Here is a 20,288-nt window from a genome sequence, read left to right as displayed (position 1 = left end):
GGAGAGAGTGAAAGTGATTAAAATCAATCATCAGAAAGAAAAAAAGAAAATGTTAATTGTTAGACTACAACCCTAGTTGGAAAAGCAGGATGCTATAAGCCCAGGGGCTCCAATAGAGAAAATAGCCCAGTGAGGAAAGAAAACCAGGAAAAATAAAATATTCTAAGAATAGTAACATTAAAATAAATATTTCCTATATAAACTATAAAAACCTTAGCAAACCAAGAGGAAGAGTAATAAGATAGAATAGCGTGCCTGAGTGTACCCACAAGCAAGAGAACTCTAACCTAAGATAGTTGAAGACCATGGTACAGAGGCTATGGCCCTACCCATGACTAGAGAACAATGCTTTAATTTTGGAGTGTCCTCCTAGATGAGTTGCTTACCAAAGCTAAAGAGTCTCTTCTACCCTTAACAAGAGGAAAGTGGCCACTGAACAATTACAGTGCAGTAGTTAACCCCTTCAAAAAAATATTATTTTGGTGATCTTTGTGTTGTCAAGTGTATGAGGACAGAGGAGAATATGTAAAGAATAGGCCAGACTATTCTATGTATGTGTAGGCGAAAGGAAAATGAACCGTAACCATAGAGAAAGATCCAATGTACAGTTAGAATCAAAAGAACGCCGACACTCGGGGGAAATCTTTCATTAGATGTCTCTATTGTTCCCATGACAAAACAGACGAGGTGTTGGTCTTCTTACTACTTCTACGAAATGGGCGGAGCCTTCTCCAACCTTGGCGAACCAAAGACAGTGAAGGGCTATCTTTGTTAGCAAAAGCAAACAAACGTTACAAATTGAATTTCCATATTTAAATTCTTTATTATCATGTGACGTCAATTATCCACTGCAAATACAGACACACACATTATATATGTAAATATATATATATATATATATATATATATATATATATATATATATATATATATATATATATATATATATATATATATATATTTTTTGGGCTCAAGCCATGGCGTCCTGATGGAAGGTTCCTTTTTGGTAGCTTCCTTGGGTATATAACTACTAAGATATTCCCAGAGAATTTAACCACAGGTTATCACAGAATTCTAACTTCTGCAGCGAGTATCCTAAAGGTTTCCCTTTAAGACATCGTATATCAACAGGGGACGCATGTATTAACGCGCCACATAGCTATCTGCACCCCATACAGAGTTAACACTTCGATATGGAGGGACGGAGAATAGCTGGGGAGCTGTTCCACAGCTAATCTCGTCCGTGGCTACTTTTTGTACTCAAGACGTAAACAAACGGGCGCCATTGCTAAATGACGTCACGTCCGTCCTCATCCTTCGTTTAGTAGCTTGCCTTACTAGTCGGACTTTTCCCTGTGTGATCTTTATCGACTTGCATCTTAGCCATGTCTCTACCCTCGGCCTCGCCTTCTTCTGGAAAGTTGAGTACAAGGTTCCAGTATTGTTTAAATAAGCTCTGACCGTAAAGTAACTTTTACTTTTCGAGATATTTGATGTTATGTGGCAGAGCTGTGCCTCGACCGGACCGGCCATTTTATGGCGTCGCTGTTGTTTTGCATGCCTTATTTAGATAGCCTCAACAGCGTTTTCCGGCCTCATTAACTAATCGATACTATTAGTTATTTAGTCTTCATAGCTAGGAACTTTTATATCGTGTTTTGACGCTTTATTGTCGGTCATCAACTGACCCCATACCAGTTGGCTAGTCTAGCCCCTAGGCCAGAGCGCCTATATCAGTGTTCATGCATGATATTTATCAGTGATCCTAGGTTTATTTATGAAGATAGTGGCATTATTTTACAATACTGTTGACTGTGATGCAAGTGTTTTCGCCTTCAGGGACCATATAGGGGATAGGTTAGTTAGTGTGCCTTTCTAACCTAACCTACAAGTAGGACCCCTATATGCTTCCTTCATCCCCTGCCTTAGGGCATCCCCTCTGTGCAGCCTTGCTCCCCCTACCACGTAAGGGGATCAGGCTCTTATCAGAGTATATATCGCTTCTCTGTCCCCCCCTAAGGGAATGATCCCCCCTTAAGGTGGCGTCCGGGAATGAGGAACGGCTAGTCCGTCCTCTATTGCTGGGGCTAGGTCTCCGACCTTCCCTGCAATAGCGATATGTCTTCCATCCTTCCTGGTTCAGGGTGTAACCTCCCTGCTCTAGGTTAGGTTTTGGGGGAGTTAGCTCTGTACCTTGCTGAAACGATACCCATGCACCGTTTCAGACAGGCTGCCTTACCTTAGGCTAGGGAGTGTCCTCCCTTCCTCGGTGGCCGCTCTGGTACAGAACTTCCTCCACAGAAGACCCTTCTCTTCTCCCCTCCCCACCTATCTCTTGTATGGCCTAGCCTATACAGGTACTTAGGTTAGTCTATACCCATCTGTCCCCTGTCCTACAACTCCTCCTTAGGGTGGAGTGATAGGGCTACCTTGAGCTCCTGTGTGCAGTCCGCTCTAGTACATATACCCTTCATAGTGTCCTATGGGGTTAGCCACTGGATGCGTTCTGTCTGCAGGGGTTCTCCCCCCCTCTTGGGTGTTCCCTGCCCTCCCTTGGGCTCCCTTAGCTCCCGGTCCTCTGCGGCCCCTGCTTCTGGGTGATAGGGCTAGCCTCTATCATGGGTACACCCACTCAGGTGGGATGTCTTGGGGTCCGTGGCTGGACCCCTACATCCCTCCTTCTGTCTCTTTCACTATCCTGGTGCCGGTCCCTTTCCGCCTCCACTGTCGGTGATACCCACCTCCTACCTTGGTGACTTATCCCTTGCCCTCTGGGCCGCCAGTCCTCCGTGTGCCGGGGGACTGCCGCCTGCCGCCGGCGCCTAGCCGATGGCCTTCCCTCTTTCCTCATAGCTTCAGTCGTCCGTCCACCGGCCGGCCCCCGGAGTGCCGGCATCCGCTGCCGGCAGTCCGGTTCTGCTATAACCATCCTTGTTCCTGTCACCAAGCCGGCAACCTCCGGCTGCCGGAGCCGCCGCTCCCCGCCGGCGTGCCGCCGCTGTGCCGGGGACCGCCACCCTGGTATTACTCTTGACTTCTATATTGTCTTCCCTAATGCCAGAAACTCTGCTGGAGCGGCCTCCGGCGTGCCGGCGGTCTGCCGGAGCCTTCCGGAGGCGTCAAGGCGACTTGCACCCCCTTCTACTAGCTATCATCTGATGTTGATAGCCCTACATCGCAACCAGATGGTTTGATTACATAATGGATAGGTATTGCCTTACCGTTCTATTAGTAACCATGCTGTCTTCTTGCATATCACAGATTTCCAGCATGCTACGTGTATCTTAGCACGGCCGGTTACCGGAAACCGTTACCCTATGGGATCTTCTACGTTCCCAATCCTAGGTTCTGAGTGGCCTCAGTCCCAGTTCTATATCCTTGGCAATCCCCACTAGAATTCCCACTGCCTTCACGGCATGCTATGTTGAATTCTGCCCTGTGTCCTCGGTCACAACAAATTGCCTACGGATAAGGTTACGGTAACCGGCCGGGCGGGTTACACGGAGGATGTGTCTATCTCCTTCTTTTCCGCCCACTCTCTGAACGTCACAGTGTTTCTACCACTTAATATTAGGTTAAAGATTAATCATTTAATACTTAACCTTAAAATAGAAGTCATCCTTATGACTCCCCCATACTCACGTCCTCTTTCTCTTACAGGAGGAGTACGTGAAGTGCGACCATGGCTTCTGTGGAGTGAAGCGCCCGCACTTTTATGGGCACACGGCGTGTAGGACTCACGCCCCTTGTGCAAACAAAAAAGGTGATCTGAAGTTCTGGGACCCACTGAACTGTACGGTCTGCCAGGAATGCCTGGTCGAGGCGTTCAATAACCCTCCCTCAGCGGAGGTTAGGGACGCGTCTCGAGAGAAGCTACGCAAATGGGTGGCGTGGCTTCCAGAAGAACGCCACTGGACCGTACCTTGCCACCGAAGACTTGAGGGCCTTACAGTTCCCAAAGGCATCCCCAGACTCTGTGGTCCCCAAGGATCAGATCCCCACCGTCCAGATCACGGTGGAACCCGATGTTGTCATGGCTCAGTCCATGCACGAGTGTTGCCTGGATACCGACAACGCGGAGCGTATGTCGAAAGTGTTGGAGACAACGGAGAGGAACCTCATGGCCGAAGAATTGGACTATGAGTAGGACCAAGTGGAATACGCTGGGTCGGAGCAAGAGGTCGCTCCGCCTTCCACCACCACCCCAACTCCTACACCGACGGAAGTATCACTCCCGTCTACCTCCGCCACCTCGAACGCCATCCCAACCAGCGCCCAGGAGATGTTTCGGATGCTCGAAGCCATCATGGACAAGAAACTCCGTGAGACACACGAATACATCAGGACCATGGGAAGTTCCAAGGAGCCGAAAAGGATTTCGGTTAAGGACCTCCCTGCATGCTCGCACGCCAACCCCTGGAGGTATGCCGAGCATATGCCGATCGCAACGGGCAGGATCTTCATCAGTGAGAAGGTCGGATCAGTTGTCCTGGAAGAAGTGGAGTTCTTCCCAAGTTTTGAGGCTTACCCGGACTGTTACGTCCGGCTTCGATCCGAACCTGCCTCTAAAGAAGAGACCGAACCTAAGGAGGTGATAGTGTTCGATCTCCCGAAGGCCCAGGCTATGATGGCCAACACCCTTAAAAGTAGGGGTTTTACCTGCTCAAAGCTTCCAGCGTTGAGCAAGAAGCACCCTACCTACGTCGCACCTGATGATGCGATCCTCCCCTTCATGGAAAAGGCCTTCGCAGCGGTACACAGGGCAGTGGAAGAAGGGAAACCTTGCCCTGCACTGGAGGAGTGCAGACCCTTCTCCCTGGTCACTCCCCCCGATGCTCGACACTGGAAGGATGTCCAACATACCTTCGTGGTGGGAAAACTAGATCCTGACGTTGCTGGACGTCAGTTTAACGAAGACCTCCCGAAACTTAATGACCATCTCCTTCGTCGGGAACAAGATACGAAGGAAAGGCTTGCCGCATCCATGTCCCTCCAGGTCCAGCTTGACGTCATGGCCGGTGACACTAGAGTTCCCGACCACTACATGGTGCTCGCCAAGACGCATCTGGCGACTGTAGTCAAGGACTTATACAGCTTCATGAAGGCTCGGAGAGCCTGTCGTGAATTCGTGTTCTCAAGTGCCACAGTGAGACACGAACCCCGGAGGCTGATTTCCTCCAACATCTGGGGTAAGCACCTCTTTCCCTCTGATCTGGTGAAAGAGATTACCGACAAGGCCGCCACGGAGAACAGGAACCTTCTTCACAAGTGGGGCATGTCGAAGAAGAGGAAATCCTCTCAGGACGACGGCCCTCAACCAAAGAGGAGATCCTCCAAGCCGAAACCCCAGCAACGTCAACAGAGACGGCAGTTTCCAGGACCCGCTACTCCCCAAGTGGCTGCTCAGCCACAACAGACCTTGCAGCTGGTCACCCAACCGGTCTTGTCCCAATCACCGGTTTTCACCCCTGCCTTTGAGCAACAGACGACTACCTTTCGTCCCAAAGGTAGAGGCTCAAGCAGAGGTGCAGGCAGAGATGCGTCTCGCCGTCCCTCCAGAGGCAGAGGAGGAAAGGGAGCTAACGGCCGAGGTGGTAAACCCTCGGGACACCAGAAGCAATGAAGTGCTTCCGGTGGGAGGAAGACTCCGCCAATTCCAGGATCGTCGGACCTTCGATCCCTGGGCACACAGCATCGTCAACAAGGGTCTAGGCTGGAGTTGGACTCAACCACCCCCAACCTTCCAGCAATTCTTCCAACAATCAACCCCCCCTTCTGGAAGAATATGTCCTAGATCTCTTGAACAAGAAGGTGATTAGGAGGGTAAAGTCAACCAGGTTCCAAGGGAGACTGTTTTGCGTCCCCAAGAAGGACTCCGACAAGCTCAGAGTCATTCTAGACTTATCCCCCCTCAAGTTCATAGCGAACAACAAGTTCAAGATGCTGACTCTTCATCAGATAAGGACCCCTCTGCCTCAGGGTTCCTACACGGTCTCCATAGACCTGGCGGATGCCTATTGGTACGTTCCAATGAACCACCACGCTTCCTCCTACCTAGGATTTCGACTCCAAAGGAAAAGCTACGCCTTCAGGGCCATGCCCTTCGGCCTCAACGTGGCCCCTCGGATCTTCACAAAGCTGGCAGATGCCATCGTTCAACAGCTGCGCCTCCGAGACGTCCAGGTGATGGCCTACCTCGACGACTAGCTAGCCCGGGCTCCATCGCCCGAGGATTGTTTAAAATCCTGCAACAAAGTCACCCAGTTCCTAGAACACCTGGGATTCAAGATAAACGCGAAGAAATCTCGCCTCTCTCCAGCTCAAAGGTTCCAATGGCTAGGAATCCAGTGGAACCTTCAGTCACACCGCCTTTCCATCCCCCAGAAGAAAAGGAAGGAAATAGCAGGGTCTGTCAAGCGACTGCTGAAATCCAAACGGATCTCAAGACGTCAGCAGGAACGAGTTCTAGGCTTTCTACAGTTCGCCTCAGTGACAAACCCAGTGCTATGTGCACAGCTAAAGGATGCCGCGGGAGTCTGGAGACGTTCCGCATCCATCGCTCGAAGAGACCTCAAGAGACGGCTCCCAAACAGACTTCGGCTGCTCCTCAAGCCGTGGTCGGAAGCAAAGGCCCTGAAAAGGTCCATTGCTCTTCAACACCCACCTCCATCACTCAACATCCACACGGATGCTTCGCTGGAGGGTTGGGGAGGTCACTCCCACCAAAAATAGGCTCAAGGCACATGGTTTCCCCTATTCAAGACGTTTCACATCAACATCTTGGAGGCCATGGCGGTCCTTCTAACGATGAAGAAACTCTCCCCGCCTCCCTCGATCCATATTCGTCTATCCCTAGACAACTTGGTGGTAGTTCGATGTCTCAATCGCCAAGGCTCAAGATCGCCCCAGATAAATCAGGTGTTTCTGACAATCTTCCGTCTGGCAGAGAAGAAGAAATGGCACCTGTCTGCAGTTCACCTACAAGGATCCCGCAACGTGACGGTGGACGCTCTATCTCGGACAAGTCCGATAGAGTCGGAATGGTCTCTAGACGCAAGATCATTCTCCTTCATCTCTCACCAAGTCCCAGAACTTCAGACCGATCTCTTCGCAACGAGCGACAATAATCAACTTCCTCGATATGTAGCCCCGTCCGAGGACCCCCAAGGCAGAAGCAGTGGACGCCATATCACTGGACTGGAACAGATGGTCCAAGATCTACCTGTTCCCTCCCACCAACCTTCTGCTGAAAGTCCTCTCCAAGCTGAGAACCTTCAAAGGGACAGCGGCCCTAGTGGCTCCCAAGTGGCCCCGGAGCAATTGGTACCCCCTGGTCCTAGAGCTGCAGCCCACGCTGATCCCTCTCCCGGGCCCAGTACTCTCCCATCAAGTACAGAAGTCGACTGTCTTCGCTTCATCATCGAAAATCAAGGACCTTCATCTCATGATTTTCTCTCCCTAGCCGCGAAGAAAAGGTTTGGGATCTCAAAGAAAAGTCTAGACTTCCTCGAGGAATACAAGACCGAATCCACACGACGGCAATACGAATCATCCTGGAGAAAATGGGTCTCATTCGTCAAGGCAAAAATCCTACGGAAGTCACCATTGATTTTTGCATGTCCTTCTTTATTCACCTTCACGGACAGGGCTTGGCAGCCAACACGATTTCTACTTGCAAATCGGCCTTGACTAGACCACTAATGTATGCCTTCCAGATTGATCTGTCCAACGACATCTTCAATAAACTCCATTTTGCCTCCAACTTGGACAATGATTCGTGCCCTCTCAAGGATCTGACTCAGAAAGTTATCTTTCTTTTTGCTCTTGCTTCAGGAGCCCGAGTCAGCGAAATAGTGGCATTATCAAGGGATGAGGGCCACATCCTGTTTACAGATTCAGGTGACCTTACCCTCTTCCCGGATCCGACATTTCTCGCCAAAAACGAATTACCCACCAAAAGATGGGGCCCTTGGAGAATATGCCCCCTGAAAGAAGATGCCTCTCTATGTCCAGTAGAGAGCCTCAAGGTCTATCTTCATAGAACTTCGGACTTTGGTGGAGGCCAACTCTTTAAAGGAGAAACTTCGGACAGCGACCTGTCACTGAAACAACTAAGAGCGAAAATCACCTACTTCATTCGCAGAGCGGATCCTGACAGTTCACCCGCTGGTCACGATCCTAGAAAAGTTGCATCGTCTCTGAATTTCTTTCAGAGTATGGATTTCGAAAGTCTTAAAGAGTTTCACAGGCTGGAAATCCTCGCGTGTTTTCTTCAAACATTATGCGAAACAAGTGCACGAAGTCAAACATTTTGTGGTAGCCGCAGGTAGTGTTATGAAACCTGCACCAAACTCTGCATAGAACAGTGAGTTACTTGGGACTCTAACTCCTCGGGTGCCTATGTTGACCCTCGCGTGATACGTAGTGATTTCAAAAACACTTAGTGCTTTTTCATAGACTGTTCTTCTCCCAGGTGAAATGTTATAGTCGTCACATGAGTGCCGCATGCCTAGAGCATGATGTGTTTTATTTTAATAGACTGACGTTCCTCTGGAACGAGTGCCTACTAATAATTTGAAATTCCCTTTCAGATTCAAGAACAAGTCTTTCATGACTATGTACATTATAATTTATTGTAAATAACTTTTACAATTCTATTGCATTTCCTTAACATGTTCAGCAATTGTGAAATAAAATTTCTATTTTATTACTTGTGCGTCTCAATCCGCTCCTACTTATACTATGAAATACATGACTGTCATAATTTTATTATCCCCTTCCTCTTATGTCGATGAAGATGACTAAGGGTTCAACCCTTATCATATACTCACTTCTGCAATGTAATATTCCTACACGAATACTTACTTACATCATACCTTAGAGACCAGACGACTCTCTATTCACATACAGTGCCTAACCACCACTTGTCTGCCTTTGTGAATGTTCCTATATGAATGCCAACCATTCAGTCTCGTCTCCGAGTTCTTCATGTTCTCCCAGCAAGGTGAGTAGCCCTTCGATGATCACTTTGATCTTCGGCATGGTCCGTTGGGACTTCGCTGCCAGGGGGGCAGGAAGTTTCTTCCCATCGGTTCTCCTATTGAGGTTACTATGCTTATCCTGTCAAAGCCCTAGGCACTTACACTACAAGGGGAAAATCTACCACGATACATTGATTCTCTGGTACTCTTCCATCAGGACGCCATGGCTTGAGCCCAAAAAATGGATTTTGAGCGAAGCGAAAAATCTATTTTTGGGTGAGATAGCCATGGCGTCCTGATGGACCCTCCCTGCTACTTCGTTCAGTTTGTCAGGTCCCACCCTGCGCTGCTGTATCATGGTGATCGGCAAGCAACTGGCTTCAGGATGAGGACGGACGTGACGTCATTTAGCAATGGCGCCCGTTTGTTTACGTCTCGAGTACCAAAAGTAGCCACGGACGAGATTAGCTGTGGAACAGCTCCCCAGCTATTCTCCGTCCCTCCATATCGAAGTGTTAACTCTGTATGGGCTGCAGATAGCTATGTGGCGCGTTAATACATGCGTCCCCTGTTGATATACGATGTCTTAAAGGGAAACCTTTAGGATACTCGCTGCAGAAGTTAGAATTCTGTGATAACCTGTGGTTAAATTCTCTGGGAATATCTTAGTAGTTATATACCCAAGGAAGCTACCAAAAAGGAACCTTCCATCAGGACGCCACGGCTATCTCACCCAAAAATAGATTTTTCGCTTCGCTCAAAATCCGTTATATATATATATATATATATATATATATATATATATATATATATATATATATATATATACACAATTACTATTTTTTTGTAGGTGAGGCAGAGTAGGCACCCTGCAGGGAAGGGTCGGGGTGGGGGGGTGGGGGGGAGTCTCCTTTTCACAACCCCTTGCCCCAGCCAGTCCAACTATTTCATTCTTTACCATTTCTGGTCCTTTCTAGAGCTACCTCTAACACATTCCCCAATTGTAGAACAGGCATAATATATATAAGTATATATATATATGTATATATATATATATATGTATATATATATATATATATATATATATATATATATATATATATATACACATATCTATGTGTGTGTAATACCAATTTTCATGCCTGTTTTACGGACCAGGGTTCGATTCCCCAGGCGACCAGAAGCTATTATCTCCGAGTTGATTCCCCTTGGTTCTCTGATCCCAAGGTATAGAAAGAATCTATATATTAAGGGAGTATAATATATGGCTTATATTAATATGAAAAACATGTCTAAATGTGCAAAATTTTTCAATATATATATATATATATATATATATATATATATATATATATACACATCATGTCCTGCATACGGTCTTTTTAGCCAGGAGAGCCTGCAGAGCACGTCCTAGCAGTGGCAACTATTAGGCATGAGCCTAAAAAGTTGATTGATTCTAACATCTGGGGGAAAGATTTATTTCCCTAAAAGGTGGTAAAAAAAAAGTCATGGCTCACAAGAACAAGAGCATTATGCAGAAATGGGGCAAGTCCTCTAAGAGGAAATATACCCCCGGAGAAGGACGTGTTTCAGACAAGGATTGTTTACATTTTTGCCAAGAGATGGCGGTAGATGGTGGTTCCCAATATATAAACGTGTGATTTATCATGTAAACATTGTGTTAAAACTCACGAAGTGTTTTATTTTCATACTTTCTGAAACAGAAATACAGTTTATTTTATAAAATAAAAAATAAATATCTTAGTAATAACTGTTCATTTCGGGAAATATGAAATATCCTTTGGTAGCATACCTTAATCAGCTGATTTGGAAAGCATTAACGTAATTGATGGAACAGATTATAATTTGCTATGTTTTTATTCACAAATACAATACTAAATTGTGAATTATACATGCATTATCATTGAATAGATACAGTTAAGTGTACACCAGTTTAATCAAAATCCAGTTTATTTCAAATATAGCTGTAATTTTTACCACAGTAAATGGATATACAGCAAGAGCTGGGACGAGCTGAGTGGAGAGAGAGAAGTGATGCGAAGCAAGCCCAGTGTAAAGAAGCGAGGGTTATTTGAAATCATTGCGCTGCGAGATTTTTTGATTTGTTATTTAATAGGTATTGTGGATCTCTGTTTTGTATATAAGTGAGATCGCGAAGAATAAACTCGCATAAAGCACATGCTGACTGTATATACATATTACTATTCTAAGTCACCAGCTATACAACTGAGAAATACTTTTCAGGTTCCTACATGCAATAAAAAATACAAGGGAATAATCAGAATCTCAGCCTCTCACCTAAATAGTGATTCAATTGGGATTTCATGCAAACCAATTACATACTGTATATAATGGTATCCTACAACCATCCCCTCAATTCTCCCTACTTCACTTACTAGTTACTGTACATAAAAATTGAGTTTTAGAATTGTCATACACCAGGCAGTGCAGAGGACTTTAACTTGTAATAGAGACAACTTTCTTCTATCTGGTAAATCAGACTAGTAAGCCGTTGATAGTCAAGACAAATTATTAAGGATACATATGATAATGGGTTTGTATAAAATATATAAAAAAAAAATTGTGGTAAAAGCTTATCATTCATCACTAATTTCTTTTTATTTTTGGAAAAAAAAAGTTTTCTATCATCCAATGAAGCATGAATTGCCCCTCAACGTCAAATTAAATGACTGCACGAAAATTTGGGATTATATCTATGCATACCAGGAAATAGAGGAAGGATAAGTTTGTGGCTGCTGTGCTTGCTATCTTTGTTTCTTTCTTTTCAAACATTTTCAATGTTTCCACTGCATCCTTAAAGTTCTTCTGCCTCAAGTACATGACAGCTTTGTTAATCTCCAGATCATTAGCCAGGTCAGCATACTGGGAATTCTTAATGGCATCAACACACCTACAAAGCATACAAGAATAATTATTTTTTCAATTTAAATTACATAATTAACTTTTTATCTAGACTAAAATGGTATTGTTTCATTGTGTAAATAACCCTATTAAACACAGATTTCTATTGCTTATATGCAAACACTACAAAATTTTTAAACAATTTGTATTTTTTCTAGCTATAAATACCTAAGTCATTTTAGTGGGTAAGCTCTTTGTGCACTTTTGTTCCAACTATATAGAGGAAAACTGGTGGGCATGGCAACAATGTATTATTGCACCATGCTTCCATCAACGCATTGGTGAAGCAATGCTAGCATCCTGTTGTCACTTTGTCTTTTGGTCGTGTCTTGCGTGGTGGCAGACCAGTCAATATACAGTAAATAAAATGACTCAGGTTTGTATACAATCTAAATTACAAATTATTTTTTAAATTTGTACTTTGTTCCAACACAAATATAAACCCTCGTCATTTTAATGGGAAGTCTTCCTTATGTGGGAGGAAGTCCCAAAGTCACAAAAAGGGTGCTGTTTGGACATAAGCCCAGAAAGGTAATGCCCAGCTCTGGTAAGAGGTAAGGGCATACCTAAATCCTCAAGTGACATAAAAATGAGTAACATTAACCATGCCTAACAAAGAATGCAATATGCTTTGAAACAGACAATCTTTTGAATTATAAAATTGTAGCTAAATTTGATAATGCACGATTCAAAGACGAGTGTTCACCTGCCTGAATGTCCATCAGTGCTGATACTCCTACGGCCGTAAGAGTTATGTGGGATGAAAGGTCACTTACATTAGGTTCCCACATCAAGTATTAATAAAGAACTGATAGGTTGACAATGGGTCAGCTTTGCTGCAGAATCACAGTCCCTATGCCAACTGTTGGGCAGTCTCTATCCTACATTAGGTATTTATAAGTAACTGGGAGAGTTTACCCTAGGGTAACTGTGCTGCAGAGGCATAGTTTCTACATCAACTATTGGTCAGCTACTACAGGGCCTAAAAAGCAGATGTCTGAACGTTTGCAGCTAGACCACAAATATCATAAGCCCTGGTAAACGCTTCTCCCAAGGTCTTGTAGACCTAGTAGTAGTCTCTCACAGTCAAAGGGAAATTCTATTTCTTATTACTCTCTTCTCCTTTCATTCAGTGTTGACAAATAGACTGGAAACAGAGGGACAAGAAAGTGTAGTCTTTTCTGGGCTCTGACCTGTGCCGCCCAGTGAAATTCTCCTTTTACATCATTTCTAAGGTAATAACTGCTATGAATTTTACCAGAGAAAAAATTGTATAGGAATGCTAGGTTGAACCCAGCTCGCTCACCTATTAAGGTGTCGGTATAATAACTGGGGCGTGATAAATCACAACCAGAGGTCTCGCACCATTTAGATAACTCCTGTCAACATCCCCGAACAGCAAGGAGCCGTTCAACAACCTAACTCCAATCGCTACTACGAACGAGCCCACCCATGCTAGTGACGTCACTCCTTTTCATAGCACCTGCTTGAACGCTGTTATTCTTTTGTGGTGTGTTTTCCTTTGGTTTACCCAGGATTTATCCCAGGATGTCAGATTCTATTGTTACTCCACCCAAGTTAAGTACCAGATCTATGAGTTTGAGTGTTTGGAGACAGTCTTGCCCTTGGTTTTTTAATTATCTCAGTTTTTATATTACGCGACCCCGCATCGGGTCCGCCATGCTGGCTGGCTACCTCCTTTCTCTCTCTCGTTCTTGACGCTTAGCATTCAGTCTTCTATACTGATTGTTTCTCGTCCTGAACTTTCTGGGTATCCACGGTTCACACCCCGTGTTATTTTATGCTATGGTATTTGTCTGTTATTATATTAACAGCTAGTTTTGATATTACGATATCTTGTTCATTAGGTTGGCATGCCTGGTCGCCTTCGGGCGTTACTAGTTTTACTTCGTTTACGTTTCACGTTCGTAGTAGCGATCATATTAGCGTATACATTATTTTACTAGTATGCTAGTTCGTTGGGACTTTCGCGAGGCAGTTATTATTTTATGTTTGTTGTCGGCACCTCACCGACACCTTGTTTGGTTGGCAGCCCTGCCTAGCTCGGTCTCTCCCGCGCTGTTAGGCTTGGTCTTCCCCTGCCTCTCCGTTTGTCCCTTCGGGTTATTTTACGTTTATTATTGTCATTATCCAGCATGCCTCCCTTTTTCATATTACCATATCAGTGATATTATTATTATTAGTCTTTCCGCGTGATCTCAGTCATGGGTCTCAGTTCAGGTTGGTACACCTGTTCTTCTGCCCCTCCCGTTAGCCTCCTCACCCCCCCCCCTCGGCCCCGACACCCCCACCTCAGGGATGTCTTCACTCGCTCTCGTATGGAGGCTCGGAATCAGCCTTGTTCATATCCCCTCGGGGATGTTGACACTGATTATCACTCTGTTCCGTCTTGGGCGGATTCCGTTCGTGTGTGAGGCTTGTTACACATTATTGTTCATATTCCCCTACCATTCCGTTGCTGTTTCTCCCCACCGTCCGATTGGCCGTCGGTAGGCGGGTGGGATCCGGTTCGGTCTGGGTTTTTACATCGTGTATATTCATATTTATACACTTTTTATTCCTGCTACTCCACCCGGTCCCGCACCTCACGGACCCATTACAGATCCCTCCCTTTCCCCCTCATCATATGGTGTTCCGCACTCCACGGACTCTACATACATTATTATTCCTTACGGGATCTCAGGACATAGCCTTCGTTTATTCCCATGTCGAGTTTGATTAATTCCTTGTGTCATCGATGGGTTTATCCCTCGACTCCCCTATCCGCCTTCTCCGGTAGGCTTTCATGAGCCCTGGGCTCTCTCAATTGTCTCCCCGGAGCCAGCGTGACATTATCTACTAGGATTAATCTCATTATATATTCATACATATCTATATACAGTATATCCCCTGTTCTCGACTTCCCCTCCCCCCCCCCCGGTATGATCACGATTACGGTTTGACTTATTCTTATCTATATTATTTTTATTATTTTTATTATTTTACAAGCTCCGCTACAGGGGTGTATTCTAAGCTCCCAGAGCCTCTGGGCTCCTCCAGCTTACTCACGAGATACTCATGTATCTTTTATTTTACAGGCGGTACGCTGTTCCATAAAGGCATGCGCGGCAGTCCTTAGTCAGCCCTGCGGCCACGACGTGTGTCGCTCTCATGCCCATTGTGGTGTCCTGGTGGATGACCTCACTGTTTGGCATCCGGACAACTGTGTAGTATGCTACAAGCTAGCCTCCACCTTAACCTCTGAATTGGTAAGTGTATCTTCTTAGCCGTTCTTTATAGACTTGGTAAGTGGAGTTACAATTAATTACAATTAATTAATTTTAATTGCATCATTTTGCTCCTCGCATGCTCTCTAGGGCCTCGTGTTCGGAGGTCCCTGGTCCCCTCCTTTTTCTTCGGCATGATTCCCTTTCCTTCACTAATGGCCTGTTCTCTTTCAGAGCTCTGAGTCTGCTAAGACTTCGGCCCTAGCAACCATCAAGGTCTGGATTGGCGGCTTCGCCCGGAATGTAAAGGCTAAGCAACCTTATATCTTGTCGGAACAATGGTGTTCCCTCCTTTATCCACATGCAAAAACATCTGCTGCGGTCCCCAAGGAGTTGGCGGACCCCATCATAGAAAGTATTGAGTCCCTGCTTTTAGCCCCGGACCAAGGAGAGACGAGCGGGACAATAACAGAAGACGTCGCAACCCTTAATCTTGACGTCGAACCCATGGTTCTTGAGGAACCCGACACAGGTAGGGAGATAGGTGAGTCAGGTGGGTCCCGGGCTGAGATTCCTCTCCTCAGCCCGACTTTCTCTTCTACTTCGAACCAATCTTCCTTTCAAGGTTTTCCGGGGATTTCCGATGCTGATCTCAAGCTCCGGTCTGTGATCCCCAAGGTTAAGGCTCACCGCAAGCCTTTACATAAGACCCACAAGTCTTCGAAGTCATCGAGGTCGTCCAAATCTTCCTCCACTAGAGTCCCCAAAGACTCCGTCGCCATACCCTCGACTTCTCAAGGACCGGTCGGTCTCCGGTTCGACATTTGTTCCCCCTCCGGCGGAACCATTTAACCCGGCGGACTTCTCAGAGAAGCTGTTTTCTCGCTTCGAGACGATGTTATCGTCTCATACTCAGTAAGCCATCGTAACTCTTCAACAGCAGCAAGAAAGGGTTGCTAATGTTGAGAACCTAGTCCAGGGTCTCATGCGTTCGGGGCTGCCACAACAGCAGCAATATGCCATCCCTGATGCCTCTAAGCTTCCACCCTTTACTAAGAGTAACCCCTGGAGGTTAGCTCTACATGCCCCCTTTTCGGATGGCATGTTGTCCATTGAAGGTTTCGGAACTTGACCGATTGAGGACTTCGAGTTCTACCCACCGGGTCTGCAATTCCCTTTTCCGGGCTTCGCTCGTTTGACTGATGAGGCTCTGATCCGCCTAGATAAAGTCCCTAAGGAGACTGTGATCTTCCCCAAGGAACAGGCCCAGTCTGTTTTGGTCCACGCCTTCAACGAGTGGGATTGTGTGAACACAATGATCACACCCCATAAGAACTCATATACTATGTTTGTAATAGACGAACATACCCCTACTCCGTGCACAACCAAGATCAAGGAAATAGCCTATCAGGCTTCCAAGGAAGAGAAGCCCTTACCCCAGTTGCGGGAGACAGAATTGACTTCCCTTCTCTTCCCTGGTGACCATTAGTGCTGGCGGAATGCCCCATCTACCTTTTTGGTAGGAAAACTGAGCCCGGACTGTGCTTCGACGCAGTTCAGTGAACGCCTCCCCAAGCTACCGGAGTCCCTAATCAAAATAGAGTTTGAGACCCGGTGTAGGCTCAGTAGATCCATTAATTCTACTGCTCTATCAGAGATGACCGTTGCCACTTACGACGAGGAACCTATCTTTAAGGTCCTCACGAAGTCACTTCTGCAGGCCTTATTGATCGACGCATATGACTTCCATAACGGCAGATTCCGTTGCCGACGTCATGTATTGTCGGAGGCTACTATTCGCCATGAACCTAATAGGCTCATCAAAGCCCTGGTCTGGGGTCCGGACCTCTTCCCGGAGGATATGGTTAACACTGTCCTCAGCGAGGCAGCTCGAGTTAACCAAAGCCTCAAGGTTAGGTGGGGTCTAGTTCCCAAAAGGAAATATGAGTCTCCCAGTGCTCCAGTTTGTGGCAGGAAGAGGTTGAGGCCCTTCCACTCCTCACAATTCAGACAGCCTCTTCAGGTAGTGCAACCTGTCCCAGTCCAGTCTGTCCCTGTTTCACAGGGCTCCCAGCCTTCTACCTCTAAGGGCCAACCCCAACAGCAGTATGTGTTGGTTCCTCAAACACAAGTCGCATCGACTTTGTTTGCTGCCTACCCCGCTTTCAACCCCACTTATGAATCTCAAGGTTCTTTCCAAGGCTACCAGCGCCACAGAGGCTCCAGAGGTGCCTTTCGTAACCGAGGTAGCGGAAGGGGTTCCCACCGAGGCAAGACTTTCCGCGGAGGCAGAGGTGGCAAATCTTCATCAAGCCATTGAGAAGATGCAGGTAGGAGGGAGACTATACAAATTTCGGGACCACTGGAAGTTCAGCAACTGGGCTTCCAGCATAATCTCAAAAGGTCTGGGGTGGAGCTGGCTACAGGGACCCCCTCCACCAAACAGTTTCTACCAACTCCCGACAGAAGAGCTATGTTCATTTACAAAGAATCTGTTGCAAAAGAACGCAATCCATGCATGCGTCGCTTAAAATTTCAAGGTCGCTTATTCAGCGTGCCAAAGAAAGGCTCAGACAAACGAAGGGTAATCCTGGACCTGTCTCGTCTAAACTCCTTCATTCGTTGCGAAAAATTCCACATGCTTACCGTCTCGCAGGTGCGGACCCTACTTCCCCGTGGGGCCGTCACCACCTCCATCGATCTTACAGATGTCTACTATCACGTTCCAATAGCAAGGCATTTTCGCCCCTTCCTAGGCTTCAAGCTGGGCAAACAAGCCTATGCTTTCAAGGTGATGCCATTCGGGCTCAACATAGCGCCCAGAATCTTCACTAAACTAGCCGAGACGGTGATTCAGGAACTTCGAACACAAGGGATTCAAGTAGTGGCTTATCTCGACGATTGGCTGATCTGGTCAAACAACGTCCGGAACTGCCACTCGGCGACGCACAAGGCCCTCTCTTTCCTTCGATGTCTAGGATTTCAGGTCAACCTCGAGAAATCCCGCCTGGTCCAGGAGACCAAGTTTCAGTGGCTGGGGCTACAATGGGACCTCAATTCCCATACATTGTGCCTGCCCAAAGCCAAAAGGAAGGAAATAGCGAGAAACACGAAACAGTTTCTCAGAGACAAGTTGACATCCAGACGGAACCAGGAAAGAATACTAGGTTCCTTACAGTTCGCCTCCGTCACAGACATCGTCCTAAAGTCCAAACTAAATAACATAAACAGAGTGTGGCGTTCCAGAGCAACCAAGACGTCGAGACAGGCGAGCTCGCCTTCCCCCAATCCTGAGGAAAAGTCTGCAGCCTTGGACGAAGGTCAAGAACCTTTAAAAGTCAGTTCCCCTGCAATATCCTGCCCCGGGACTCGTCGTTCACACAGACGCCTCCCTCACAGGGTGGGGAGGTTACTCTCAACACAAGAAAGTCCAAGGGTTATGGTCTCCGATATTTCAACAAATGCACATAAATGTCCTAGAGGCCATGGCAGTCTTGCTTACCCTAAAACGTCTCGGCCCAGCCAGGAATCTCCTTATCAGACTGGTCCTCGACAGCGCAGTCATAGTTCACTGCATCAACAGAGGAGGCTCCAGGTCAGCCCACATAAATCACGTCATGCTGGCGATTTTCTCCATGGCAACATCGTACAAGTGGCATCTGTCAGCAGTCCACCTGGCGGTGGTCCAGAATGTAGTGCCGGACGCACTTTCCCGGATGACTCCTTTGGAGTCGGAGTGGTCACTGGACAATCGATCCTTGCAATGGATCTCATCTCAGGTCCCGGGTCTCCAGGTGGATCTGTTTGCGACGGAATCCAATCGCAAACTGAAATGTTATGGAGCCCCCAACCTGGACCCTCAAGCTTATGCCATGGACGCTATGTCAATAGACTGGAACACTTGGAAGACGATTTATCTGTTTCCTCCGATAAATCTCCTGCTGAAAGTACTGCACAAGCTCAGATCTTTCAAGGGCCGAGTGGCTCTGATAGCCCCCAACTGACCCAAAAGCAACTGGTTCCCCTTGTTACTAGAGCTAGGTCTCCGCCCCCGGCGGATACCCAATCCTGTCCTAACAGAGGTAGTACAAATGCGCAATGTGTTAGCTTCCTCAAGGATTCTGAATGCCCTAACTTTATGGACTTCATGAAGTTCGCAGCTCAAAAGGGTGCAAACATCGACCCTCTGAATACCCTATTCCAGGAATCAGACAAAAGAGAATCCACTCTTCGTCAGTATGACTCAGCCATCAAAAAACTGGCAAAGTTTTTGAAAGACTCACAAGTTGAGAAAATGACGATGAACCTGACTGTGACATTCTTTAGAACTCTCTTTGAATTGGGCCTAGCAGCCAACACGATTACCACGATCAAATCAGCCTTGAAAAAGATCTTCCATGTCGGTTTTGACATTGACCTAACGGATTCATACTTCTCTTCCATCCCAAGAGCTTGTGCCAGACTGAAACCATCAACTCGCCCTAGCGCAGTTTCTTGGTTCTTGAACGATGTCTTAAAGCTAGCCTCTGACACTTTGAATGAATCTTGAAACTATATGGCATTGTTAAGGAAGACACTTTTTCTTTTGAGCCTCGCCTCTGGCTCTAGAATCTCAGAATTGTCGGCCCTGTCTAGAGACCCAGGTCATATCGAGTTCTTCCCTTCGGATGAGGTCCTTCTCTCCCCTAACAAAGTATTCCTGGCTAAAAACGAAGATCCCCAGAACAGGTGGTCTCCCTGGAAGATTGTTCCACTTCCTCAGGATCCATCCCTGTGTCCAGTTACCACCCTGAAATCCTACTTGAGTAGAACTTCCACTACTTCCACAGGGCCCTTGTTTATTAGAGAGAATGGAGGAACTATTACCCTTAAAGGAATTAGACAACAAATTCTTTATTTTATTAAACAAGCTAATCCCGAGTCATTCCCACATGTCCATGATATTCGAGCTGTTGCTACTTCAATTACCTTTTTTCATCATATGAAATTTGATGAGCTCACAAAATATACGGGTTGGAAGTCCCCTAAAGTTTTTAAACGCCACTACCTAAAACCTTTAGAAGCTCTTAAATTTGCAACAGTAGCAGCTGGGAATGTAGTTCCTCCTGAAGGCTCTGAGTCCTATCACAACGTCTTG

General features: G+C 46.4%; 1 protein-coding gene and 1 pseudogene across 1 annotated transcript in view; one reads left to right on the top strand and one right to left on the bottom strand.

Annotated features, from left to right (window-relative positions):
- The window catches only part of LOC137651331 (intraflagellar transport protein 88 homolog), a 361,406-nt gene that overhangs the window by 97,000 nt on the left and 244,118 nt on the right, over positions 1 to 20,288 (bottom strand). The window contains exon 9 of the mRNA XM_068384619.1: positions 11,727 to 11,913. Within this exon, the coding sequence (XP_068240720.1) occupies positions 11,727 to 11,913 (187 nt within the window). The remainder of the gene's footprint in view (positions 1 to 11,726; positions 11,914 to 20,288) is intronic.
- On the top strand, positions 18,197 to 19,302 carry LOC137645801 (uncharacterized; annotated as a pseudogene).

This window comes from Palaemon carinicauda, chromosome 1, assembly GCF_036898095.1.
Source record: "Palaemon carinicauda isolate YSFRI2023 chromosome 1, ASM3689809v2, whole genome shotgun sequence".
Classification (NCBI taxonomy): Eukaryota; Metazoa; Arthropoda; class Malacostraca; order Decapoda; family Palaemonidae; genus Palaemon; species Palaemon carinicauda.
This window is presented reverse-complemented; position numbering and strand designations above follow the sequence as displayed.